Raw genomic sequence first — 13,236 nt, 5'->3', positions numbered from 1 at the left:
AGCTTTTTATCAAAAGCATGGCTATTTAAGAGAGAGCAAGGAACTGTCAATATCACAAGCCATCCATCTGCATGAATCATCCAGAACTCTGTGTAGAAAATTGCATGTGTGGGGAAAGCCTTTTGCTTTGCAGACTTCAATGATGAACAAGATTGGCTGGCACAGCCTTTTCATATATCGAAAAGCATTAAGAAAGTAATGACACTAATGGTATGGTGCAAGTACAGTTGAATACAGCCAGTTGCAGATCAGCTAAATCCAAATCGAATGGTAGAACAGACTTAAGCTGAAACATGGCTCGCAGTTCCGGAATCTGGTTATAATATTAATGCCTGATATTTGCTCCAGAAAAAAGTCAATTCCAAAAACAGTGCTGAAATCTCAATGTTCATATACCACGGTAGTTGAGGCCCAACTTAAATGTTCTGTCTGGAGATAGCACCGACAGACCCAATGTTCAGCATCTGTGACTGGGCATACATCTCTAGCAATTGTATGTAGGAGGAGATGCTAAACATTCCACTTTTGAGGACTGCTGTATACATTTATTAATTCCATTGTTTCATTTGCTCCTTTCAAATTTGTTTAGCTTATTAATTCCAAAGATTTCTGGTTACACCATGTAACTTAATGTATAAAAGTGCAATTTGACTTGCAGCTGATTTCATATTGATTTATTCAAACTGAATTCACGAGAAAAAAAACTGAATCGTTCTTTTGTCCAACTTACCCAGAAGTGATTACTGCAGATCAATACTAATGCTGGACATAAAAAGTTAAACAAACTTTTATAGATCACCAAAATACATATTTAATTTTCTATTTAAAGGCACATATGAAGGGGAGTGGGTACTGCAACAGCTTTCAATTAAATTTTATTTCCAAACTGCAGAAAAGGTAACGGCAACAGAGTAGAATGTGTTGCTATTTGGTGAATGTGGAGATTTCCAGACATTCAGTAACAGTTGCTCTAAGCAGGTGGGCTCAATACAATGGATTTTCTGTGCAATAATTGCATAAACCATTTGCAGACACCACACTAAACACAAGTTCACGGATCTCAGAGTTCGTTGATTTTTTTTTGAAAGACAAATGAGGCTTACCGGTAGGTCTGGGAGACTTGCCACTCTGATGACCCCTTACACCTTCCCAATCAGAGCTGGTCAAAGGTAAAGGTAGTTTCATTTTTAGGGAAAAAAAGATTAAATTTGTCCCCAAGTGAAATACTTGTAAGAAAGTAACATTTTTCTAAATTCCTTTTGCAAAATTAGGTGTTACCTTTAAGAAATAAATAATTATTCTAAGAATGCATATCTGAATAAAACCCAAATGTTTTTCATCATTAAGTTAGATTACTAGCCACATCAAGATTAATAAAGATAGGTTTAATAGCTAATCTATTTAAATTAAATGTTTAGGATCATGGCTAGCTGAAGCCACATAACCCTGATTGGGGGAGGGGAAATGGTGGTGCCAGCTCCCCCAATCCTACTGGTAAGCTTTGTTCCCTGGGATAGTCAGTCCCACCATTGTAGGTTATGTTAACAGGTAAGTTCATCTGATGAAATTGGCAATATGGTCACCGCTGCATTGGCACAAACACAATTCATCAAAAAATAAAACTAAAAAAAGTGTTCCAGAAACAAAGTAAAGCACACGGTAGTTGGTGCACAGCACACAAATATTTCTGAATAAAGGCAGAAAACCCTGCTTTGACAGGTTAAGTACGTTACATGTACTGTTTATCCAGGGCTTATAATGCAGTCTTTCACTCATCTGGATACATTTGACATAAAAATATCTTTTTCCGACCCCCCCCTTCTCATTAAAACCAGAGTGCAAATTAATACAAACATACCCTCAACCCAAGTTCCTGAGAGCTCAAAATAAAAGCCAAGCTACAAAAGAAAGTTATTTTAATGCACACAAGAAAAAAAACAAATTAAGATTACACCAGAAGCACAGATTCTACTGACACCTTTTAGGATTTAGGTTAGCAGAGAAAAAAAATCTAATCTGTTGAACTCCCAAAGTTAAACAGCAGTTCTTTCTTTGGGACAAGCATGTCTAAAACTTCGAGCACTTAAATTTTTTTTTAACCCCACCCATCTCCGACTATGGAAAAGAAATAGTTAAAGCCTCCACACAGATTCAAGCTATGCATGATACTTGAAATAAGTTAGGGAGAAAAAAAAAAGTAACTTTGTCCATAATATAAAGCATTAAAATTGGTAATGTCAAAATTATAGAGTTTCTCCTTTCATCCAATACCACATGTGGATTATTGAATGATTTTCTTTCAGCAATTACATTCTTTATTCCCGCACTTCAAATGTTTTTCCAAATTAATTTCAAAAAGCAAAAGTTTCTTCTTTATATGCAGAATTGCCATTTTAAAACAAAAAGATAGTGTATCTAAAACAAAGTTGAAATGTTGCACAATCAACAATTTAGTTTTTTTTTTGGGGAAATCCTGCATTTCTGTTTTGTAGGAACCACAAGACCTAGATTTAAAACTGAAATGTCAAATATCTGCAATATCCCTTCTTGATTATTTCACTTCTAAGCATAAGTTAAAGTTTCTGTAAAGAGCTAAAATACACAAACAGTACCACCTTTCAGCAACACCCAAATACATTACCCTTTTAAACTGTTCATATTGGGTACAGGTTCCAAATTTCAGCTCAGACAATAAGAATTGGCATCATTAATTTGTTGGAAATCTGAAGTGATTACTTTTCTTGAGGCACAAGGCCCAATGACAGCAGAGTACCCTGGCTCATCATTCTAATCAAACAGAAAGAAGTGATAGAGGGTTTAGAAATTTCAATATCCCCTTTGGTGGAGGGGGGGGTGCAATGAATAGAATATTTTTAAGATTATCTTCCATTTTCAAGCCAGTGGATCCTTAGTAAGCCTACCAATAAAGGCAGGTAAAATCCCTTCATCCAAAGCACCACCAACACCCAGCTTGGCTCTTCCATCTGATTGCCCGTTATAGGGATCCATTGCAATTGGACTAAGCACAAACCCAAAGTCCCCAAGATGGCACAGCACAGATCACAGAATAAGCTCACAGTGGCTCTGAACTCAGTCAAGTGTCTGTTCTGATGTAAAATCTCCATGCTCTTGCATAATCACTAATAATGTCCCTGGTCAAAGACCAGATACAGATTATAATCAAATAACTTTTCTTGCTGTACTTAGCAGTCAGATATCTGATCAAAATATTTCACACTGACATACCAGAGACCATCTTTGTGCCCCTCGCACAAGCTTTAGGCACCGTTGCCAGAGAATAGCTGTGTAATCACAACTGGTACGCAATCATACATGAGCCTTGCTAAATATGTATTAAGTCAGTCAGCAGAAAACAAACTGGTTCTCTTGTTCCCTCTTGTGACAGAAAAAGAGAGAGACAGACAGATACTGCCTTACCTACTAATTCTAGTTTTATCTTTTAGTAATTCAGATTTCCCAGATTCTGCAGTTTTTTTTAAAATTGCTGCTCTGCAATTTCAAATTTCATTGTTATCATACAATCCATTTAAAAGCACTTTTGCTGGGGAATGGACAATGAAATTAAAAAAGTGAGGAAATATTCTTAAACTGTAATTTCCGACAATCTGGAATACAAACAGATGGTGCCAGAAATATACAGCAGACCCAGTGCCTAAAACGGAGTCAGAGTGTAAAACATTGTCTTTTTTCAGCTCCTAACAGAATTGTTATACGTTTGTTTGATTTGACATTGAGAATTTGCTACTGTAATCTAGTAATTTAGGCTAACAATATCATTCTGGGATTTGTCTTTCAGCAAACAACCAAACCACTGGGTGAAACTTGAAAACACATTGAAATGAACATGGCCTTTCTCTCAATCTTTGAAAACTCTGTAGCCATAGTCCAATTAATTACCAGCACCAATTTCTAACCAGCTGAAATACTAACTTAAATCTGATCAATTCAATACACATCATTCATTATCGAAGAAAAAAATTTCATGCCAATGCCCAAGTGCAGGTAGACATGGTAGAACAGAGGGGAGGGAGGGAATGATTCAAAACAAAAATACATATTGGGCAATCACCATCATTTGCCTATAGTACCTTTCATTTAAAATTCTCCATTCAAGTTTTACCAGTGGATTTTGTAACTCCCTAAACTGCAAATGGCAAATAATTCATATACTAGGTATATAGACTTTACATTCAGATAACTAGTATATTTATTCCCCAATCTAAACAGAAAGTTCTTTAAATTATACCTTAACCAGAGCCAAAAGACAACATGGGCAACTTTATTTCAGCCACTGGTTGCAAGCATTCAACTATTCAGGGCTTTGAATTTTGCACTTCAGAATTATTGCAGGAGTTTTTAAAAAATGGGAATCTATCAACAAAAACAAAATTATTGCGATTCAAGCCTTCAAATTTCCATACAAACCATTTCTCTTCCTTTCTCCCCCTCATTTCTGAAGAGGAAAGAGAAATAAACTGCTTTAAACAGACTGCCCCACACAGTGTCAAAGCTCCTCACCCACAAGCACCACTGTACATGCGAAGTATATCTCATAACCGACAGAGACAAAACAAGGTGGGAATGAAGACCCCAAAGGCAACTAAAATGGGAAACATTAGGCTGCTGTTGTCTGAGGCATACGGGTCTGGTGTTCGAGGTCCCGACTTCACCTTCTTTTTGCTTAATGTCTTCTTCTCATTACCATCCTCATAATCATCTTCTTCTTCCTCCTCTTCCTTTTTTTCTAGACCAGGATGAGGCAGAAGTTTGGGAACATCTGTAATGAAATAAAATCAAATAATAATGGAACACAGATTTAACTGTAATTGTTAACATTCTAAATTAGAATTAAATAAACCAAACTTTGAAGAGAACTAAGACAACTCAAATTGTATTAGCTCATTTCTCAAATACTTTTCCATCTTAATGAAGCTATTTTTTGACAGTAAATAGCCCGTGAAATGGATTTTTATTGATTGACAAGAAGCATAAATTGGCTGTCAAGTTCAACCCAACCATTATTTCTCCTTTCACTAACAGCTTTTGAAAACACTTCTTATTGTTGCCAATTTAATGTTTCAGTAGCAAAGGGACATAGAAATATGTAACCTAAACAGAACAAAAACATTGTTTAGCCTGAAAAACACCATATCCTTTAAATGGTGAGCAAATATATTATCTAGGCCTCTGAACATCACAGCCCATAAAATGAATGGAAGAACAGAAACCAATGAGGTGACCTTCTGCAGCTTTGTTTCAGTTTGAAAGGGGCTAAACAGTATCCTGTATTAAAGATTTACTCTGGTGTATCTCAGGAGTATACAATAAAAATCAGAAGAGGTGGCCATTTTGTTTCACAAGCCTCTTCCAACATTGACCGAGAACATAGTGGATCAGATTTACTCCACTTTTTTTGCCTGCAAACCCAATCCCACCCCATTACTAGTGATTCAACCAAATGTCTACTCAACTTTGCCTTGAATGTATTTAATGACCCAGCCTCCAAATGTTGGTTAAGACAATGCCAAACACTAAAAACTTCCTTCACATGATGATTTTCTATATTTTTGAAAAATCGTCAGTGATTAAGATTTATTGATAATCTAAAACATCAAAAGTTGTCATATTTCAGGCATTTAAGTTTGTTAATCTAAAAGAAATGTAATTTGAGAGAAAACTCCCCTAAATTAACAGTGAATCTGAATTATTTTTGCTTTAGTAAGTAAAATCACATATCCCTAATCTTATTTTGTACTTCACTTTTCTTTCATGCTATCCAATGCAACAGGTTTGGTTTTTGGACCTACCGTACAATATAGGTAGCAAGTCAAGCAATAACATAAATGATCAATTCACACATTAAATTGCAATACCACTAGACCCATAATGCAGTTCTCCAAGGTACCCAAACTGCTTTCTCACTAAGTCATTAAAATGTATGAACATATCAAGATGAATTGGTAAAATGATCAACAGCAACCAAATGTCCGACACAACTGAGAGATTGTTTTGAATATTTAACTTACCCTCCACTGTTCCTTTTACGATGCATATAGCACAGACTTTTGGGTTGTCATAGTAACCCTAAAAAGGCAGAAACAAAACACAATTGTTAAGTTAGCATTTCAGAGTTCTTCCCAAACTCTTGTGGGCTAAATGCACAATTCCCAGCTTTCTTATTTAATTCCAAACCACAATGGTTACAAATAAAGCACAATTGGTAAATAACATTAATGCGTGTATGGACTAGTCAGCTATTAGAACAAAGATGCTTCCAGGAGTGGAAGAATTGAACAGGTTGAGATTTTCTCCATGGAGAGAAAGGAAAGATGTGATTGTGCAGAATAGTGAAGGTGTGGATAGAGTGAATGAGAAGGGCCTATTTATCTTGGCAGAGAAGTCAGTGACTGAGGGCATACATTTAAAATAGCTGGCAGAAGGATTAGAGGGGGAGATGAGAATTAGCTTCCTCAAACAAAGAGTGCTGGTGGTCTGGAACTCATAGCCTGTAGGACAGTAGAGGTAGAAACCCTCAATTCACTTGAAAGATGCTCTTAAGTCACCGCACAAGCTCTAACGTGCTGGGCTATGGATCAATTGTTGGAAAATCCGATTGGCCTGGGTGGTTTTTTTCAGCAAGCACAGCCACAATACCCTAGGTGGGCTTTTTTTTACCATAAACAAACAGTCTACGATTAAAGACACTTTCCTTAGGAGAAATGTAAGGCTTGCTTTTGCAAATTCCTTCATTTAAAATTAATTCAATCTTCTTTTGGTAATTGTGTTTCTCACTTCACAACAGGAGTACCAGTTGTAAGATCTATAGTGCCACTTGAGGTGTTGACCCTCATAACAGCTCCAGATGTGATTCCATGTTGTAATACTTTATGAATCTAGAACCAGTGCGGCAGCACAGATAGGGGAATATTGAAAACACCCAAGTGCTGTGTCAGGTACTGAATTAGAATCTTAAATAGGTTAACCATTCCAGAATATAGTTATAAATATCATTGAGATTTACTTTAGACTGTTCTTTTTAGCCAAGTCATATCAATTGAGAAAGTCCAATCATTGCTTTTCATATTCTGGGTTAATGTTGCTCATCATCTCCAGAACAGCAAGAAGTGCTACAACTGGCTTCAGTCTCTGGGCTATGGAGGGGAGATCACCCAGTTTCTGCTTCTGTTGTAACCCCTTCAGGAAAAGCTTATACATAGACACAGATTAGTGAAGGATTGGACTTGATATTTCTCTCAAACTAAAATAGCCCATTAACATCTTCCAAAAATGAATAATAGAAAAAAATAAATTGAGCCAGGGTAACCAAATGTACTCAGACTCTAGCAAAACAAGTGGCAAATGAACAGAACTGGCTAAAATGGAGGGTGGTAGCAGAATGTGAAGTCAAGGGCATACTCTATACATATGGACTAGCTGTGTGTCATCACTGTGTGCAAAATCCAAGTTAAGAAATTAGAAACACCAATGTTAAAAAAATATATTTTTATAGAAAGGAATCCTTTTGGGGTAAACAACATAAAATGATTTTTAAAAAGAATTGCTCAGAGAAATTCAAACCAAGAAAATATGACATGTATCAAATCTCATTGGAACATTTGGAAAACAGCAACTCAAATTGAGCTCCTTGTTTTTGTCAATTAACCACTTACTTATTCAGTATAAAGTGTTGTAGAAAGGAGAGATTATTCTAATATTAACTTGATGTTTGCCTGCTCATACATTTTATTTCATTAAAAATACTATTATCGGTTTTAGAGAAGGCATTGAGAAATGTGACAATAAGCAACTTGTCTGGTTACCACAAAATACAAGTCAATTGAAACTTTATCTAATTTTTAAAAGGATCGAACATGTAGTTCAAAGTGCAATAGATTATATCAATTCTTGCTACAGAGCTGTCTATTCAAATAGCATTTGATTGTGCTTTGAACATGCAGTCTTCTTTATCTTTATGCTAATAACACTATTAGTGTGATGCTCTTTTGAACTACCTAGTGCCCTAGTATTTCTGACAGGGAAAAAATAAATGAGGACCTGGAAAGAAAGCAATGGATCTTAGTATTGACCACAGCACCATTATAACAATAGATACAGGAGAACCTCAATTATCTGAACGAGATGGGCAGCCACTATTTTGTTTGGATAATTGATAATTCAGTTAATCAATTTGATGTCTTTCCTCTGGGGCTCAGAGTTTTCTATTAAGCATGCTCCCTATTCAGGAGACTAGCAGCAGCACACCGTGCGCGTGCCGCCCCCCCCCACCCGCCCTCCAAACCCCGTCCAACACCACGCCCCCATCCACCCCCCCACCCACAGTCCGCCCCATCCAACACCGACCACCCCCCCACCCAACACTGCCCCCCCCCCCACAGTCCACCCCCATCCAACACCGACTCCCCCCCAACAGTCCGCCCCCATCCAACACCGACGCCCCCCCCCCCCACCCTACAGTCCATCCCCGTCCAACAAGACCATGAAATGTTGCTAGTCAATTATTTACAAGTTTAACCAGTTTCACTTTGGTGTTAATAAAGAATTTTACAGTCATCAAAATAAAAAAAGCTGGTAGGAGACTTAACTCGCAAAATGAATGTGATGGTCAAATGTATTCCACAGGTTTGCAAACTGCTCTGATCATGACTGACTCATCTGCTAAAAACTGGACTCCTGGGTATTATCTGGGTAGGGTGAAATATGGAGTTGAGGCCACAAATTCAATCAGCAATTATTTTATTAAATTGAACAGGTTCAAGGGGCTGAATGACTGACTTCTGCTCTTGATGTCGATGCTTGTACATTCTGTCATTACGAATAGTTCCTTACCTTGACAAATTCTACAAGTAGTTTCCCATTAAATGTAGACACCTCTCCTTGAACGCTAAGTTTTCCTTTTCTAATTGTGAAAGACACCAGTTCATCATGCGCTGTGCTGTGTCCCACTTTTTCAAATATGTCAAGATCTTTCACTACTACATGCTGTCCATTTAATCTCACATCAAAGACCTAGAGAGGGAAGAAAGCAAATACAAAAATATTTTTTTCTTTCTGAAGATCCAGGTATCATTTTGACACATTGCAAGATGGAAACACATACATCATCTAATTGGGCTACACCCCAGTGTTGTTTTTTTGAAAGTATACAGCTTCTATGCGAGTTATAGGGCAGGCAAGATTACAACTTTCAAATAGATTCTTTTGCACTTAATGACAGTGTAACATTTCTATTCAGGTAGTTTTAAAACAACACCGCATAAATGCGCCCACAATAGCAGAATTGTAAATTTGAGTTACCATTCCATTTTGGGTCATAGTTCTTCCTAGAGAAATAGATGAAAATACATACTTAATAGCATACATTGGAAATACAGGATTCTAGGCCAGTCCCAGAGACCTTTTCCTTATTGTCACAGGATCTCCTGATGATTAAGATTTGCTTCATTAAGAACTGCTTCACATTGAATTGATAAGGAAATTTAAATAGAGACAAATTGTCATAGCACAGACAAAAATCCTGAACCATGATTATGGCTCCACAAAGCAGCCAGGTCTGTAGCACTTCGCGAATGCGCGCGCGCGCACGCGCGCACACACACACACGTTTAAAGCTCTGTGCTTACTCATGTGCATGCAGATGTGAGAATACTCTCATGCCTGTGCAGGTTTTACATACTAGCATCGAAACATGGGTTATATTTATTTTTTTAAAACACAGAAGTAGTCAGACAGTTGGTTCATAATGTTATGCCTCACTGGGATAGTGTACTGGAAGAATCAAGCCCTGCTGCTCTTGGAGTCATCACAGAAGTTAAGAGTTTAAAAATGTATGCAGAATTCCCAAATGTCTTTGTCTTTTAGACTGAGGTTGACAGCAAGGACCTATTCAACTAGAACTACTATTAAAATTACAATTAATTAGGTTCTAACTATACAGTCAAAACAAAATTTACAATTTAAAATCTCTAAACTCACTTATTATACTGCAATCTATACCCACTCTCACATGGCTGTTACAGGCAAAGAGAAAGCCTGGGAAGACAGTTCAATGGACTCGGTTTACAGGGTTTGCAGTGATGATTCTTTTGTTGGTCAGTTCACTGCTTCTCTATCTTCATTCTGCAGGTGCTTTATCCTAGTTAACTTGCTGGAGGCACAGAGTGACTGTTCCTACTCAAAAAGGCTACTACCATATTAAAAGTCAGAGATTATACCAACTGATGAGAGAAAATAAATTCGCTACCTTCAGGGCTGTGATGCTTTGCTCTGCAGAAAAAGAAATCAATCCTGCGCTTAAACATTCACAACCCCAAGCTGTTCAGCTATCTGGGAGCTGGCCACAGATGGTGACAAGCAGGAGGTCTTTGTCATTGATAAACGGTCACCATTCCACAGACTGAAAAATCACACACCATGTTATTGTCCAACAGGTTTAATTGGAAGCACTAGCTTTCAGAGCGCTGCTCCTTCCACAGACCAATCAGCTAATGGTTGGTAGCCAAATTTCCATTCTATAATGCCTTCAATGTTTAACAAACCAGACTCATTTGCATTTTAAACACAAAAGTTAAAGCTGCAGTTAAATCATGAACAAGTGGTCTTTTTTAAAAAAAAAAGAAAATTTTTAAGCAACTTTCACCAATAAACTACCTGGCTGTTTGCTTCTCTTGGATGGCCACAAAGAGAAATTGATTTCCACCCTACTCCCCAAAATTTCCAACTATTTCCAAAAGAACCAGGTCTGCAGCTGTTCATACAATTGTAATGTCAAGGAAACATGTGGAAAATCCTTAATAAATCACCATAGCAATATTAATGATTGTTAACAATGTACAATATTGGCATTCTATTGTGCATAGCACGTACTCAAATCAACAAAAACCAAAACTTACTATCAACATTTTCCAAATAAAACAGACAATATTAGGAACACAAAGGAAGTGGCACAAAAAGCACAGGATTAAGGTTACAAGTCAAACCGCTCTAGAGTTTAGATGAAAATTTATCAATCTGAAATTTAAGCCTGGTACTACCACTTCCACAGAAGCATTACCTTGCTTTTCACTTACAGATCAGATCATTAAGAGATCTATGTTCATGAAACAGAGATGACATGCTTATTCAAACATTAATTTTGGCAGCCAATATTTGCAGCACAGTTCATTCATAAGTATTACAATTGTATGAATTGGACTGGTAAGCTAGAGGAGATACTTGTTAGGAAGGAAGATGTGTTGGGCATTTTGAAAAACTTGAGGATCGACAAATCCCCCGGGCCTGACGGGATATATCCTAAGATTATGTGGGAAGCAAGAGAGGAAATTGCAGAACCGTTGGCAATGATCTTTTCGTCTTCACTGTCAATGGGGGAGGGGCAGAGTCAGAATCATTGGTGACCTTTAAGCGGCAATTGGATAGGTACACGGATAAGTGCTTAAGCTAGGACAAATGTTCGGCACAACATCGTGGGCCGAAGGGCCTGCTCTGTGCTGCATTGTTCTATGTTCTATGTCACTTGGCTTAACTTGTTTTATTTGTTTGCTGCTCATTTTCCTAGCTTGGTGTTAAAATTGGAAATGAAAACTGACTAGTCTCCTAAATATAAAACACTATGGGTAATTTGTGTACAAAATAAATTAACATTTCCAATAGCAACCCTACCACTATCATCTTATATATTCAGAACTGGAACAAACAATACTGAAATTATGCCAGACACATAATTACGGCCTAATGTAATAATACGCCAGAAAATGCCAAGGATCTTTTAAAAGCGTTTAATTGTAAGAACACTAAGTAGTGAGCAACAAAGCTACAGGTTAAGTTGCAATGCTGGTTTGTGCTTGAGGTAACTGATACGAGTTATTGTGAGGAAAAGATGTTGTAATAGACATCGGTCCTACTGTGTTAAGGGAAAGAGTGGGAAAGAGAAGTCAGTCGGATTTCAGTTCCCAATTGTTATCCTGTTACCATTCCCAGAAGGCATGTGTGAACTCCTGCAACTGTAGGGTTCAGCTGCAATTCTTCCCCAGAAAAATAGCCTGTTGACAATACTGTTTCACATAATAGACACTTGTGCAAGTCAATAGGGCACAGCATAATGACTGTCTTCAATAAGGATGGAGAAAATTTCTACTGTGCTGCTCTGCAGTGTAAAATTGTTATAAACTGACAGCTTCCAAATAAAAAAGGAGGGTAGTTGCGAAGAGTACAGTGAGAAGGTCCACTGTTCGAAGTTTGTCTGTACCTGTCCTATCAAGGTAGGGTCAAATTTTGCTCTCATGGCAACAACAACAATAAATTGGAGTGAGGCTAATGGAACTCAATTACATTTACACAAGTGTACAACAACTTCAGGCACAGGCAAACTGAAAAATTGTTTGAGTGGTATTGTTCCCTTATTAGCTTCACAAAAATGTCAAACATATTTTGCTAAAATAAAACAAAGAACTGTGGATGTTGGAGCTCCAGCGATCCTTCTGCAGAACTGGATGTATTTTACTGTCTCCTTTGACACTGGCACCATGTGATTTGCACAATAATGTTATACCTGTCTAGTAGATACGTGGAGTCCAAAAATTAAGCATTAATAGGGGTCTTTCAGATTGTGGACTGTTTAAGGAAATGTTTAGAAATGTTTAAAAATGTTGAATCTTAGTTTTATCAAATTTTCATTATTATTTTTCTGAACACAATGCAAAACCCAAAAAGGGTAAATAAGAATGTATGCAATGTCAAGGTCAGAAAGACAAAAAACATCAAAACCTGAACCTCCTAAATATAATAATTACATTTCAGTGCCAAAAAATTGCCTGGCAATAATAAACAAGTATCACCATTAAAAAGGTGATCTCAATTGAATCAGACTCACCATGCAAGTACAGAATCTTCATGGGGTTCAATTCTTTCAAATTTCAGAACACATTTTTGTGAAACTAAGTGCATCTGAAACTGTAAACTGTGGATTTTCACACCAAATACAATTCGGTCTTCATTTGAGGCTCACTGTACAATATGCACATAAACAACAGTAACAAATCAAAGTAATGGGTCAAGGGATAAATTTGCTGTTCAGTCCATTCCCAAACATCCTTTTTTGTTGTGCTGTTGTCAGCTCACACTTACAATAGCAACTCAGTGGGTAAACCTTTATTTTGAGATAAATGGAACAGGGACAAATCTAACTGACAGCAGCAA

At 37.2% G+C, this 13,236-nt stretch overlaps 1 protein-coding gene across 2 annotated transcripts in view; it reads right to left on the bottom strand.

Moving 5' to 3' along the window:
- Positions 1 to 786: 786 nt before the first annotated feature.
- The window catches only part of mlec (malectin), a 34,356-nt gene continuing 21,906 nt past the window's right edge, over positions 787 to 13,236 (bottom strand). For both annotated transcript variants that reach the window (XM_060843731.1, XM_060843732.1), the window contains 3 exons: positions 8,869 to 9,048; positions 6,048 to 6,105; positions 787 to 4,798 (listed from right to left, as the gene is read on the bottom strand). In XM_060843731.1, the coding sequence (XP_060699714.1) occupies positions 4,572 to 4,798; positions 6,048 to 6,105; positions 8,869 to 9,048 (465 nt within the window). In that variant the 3' untranslated portion in view covers positions 787 to 4,571. The remainder of the gene's footprint in view (positions 4,799 to 6,047; positions 6,106 to 8,868; positions 9,049 to 13,236) is intronic.

Source organism: Hemiscyllium ocellatum, chromosome 24 (genome assembly GCF_020745735.1).
Source record: "Hemiscyllium ocellatum isolate sHemOce1 chromosome 24, sHemOce1.pat.X.cur, whole genome shotgun sequence".
In the NCBI taxonomy this organism is placed as follows: Eukaryota; Metazoa; Chordata; class Chondrichthyes; order Orectolobiformes; family Hemiscylliidae; genus Hemiscyllium; species Hemiscyllium ocellatum.
The sequence above is the reverse complement of the archived record's forward strand: the minus strand, read 5'-3'. Positions and strand labels throughout refer to the sequence as shown.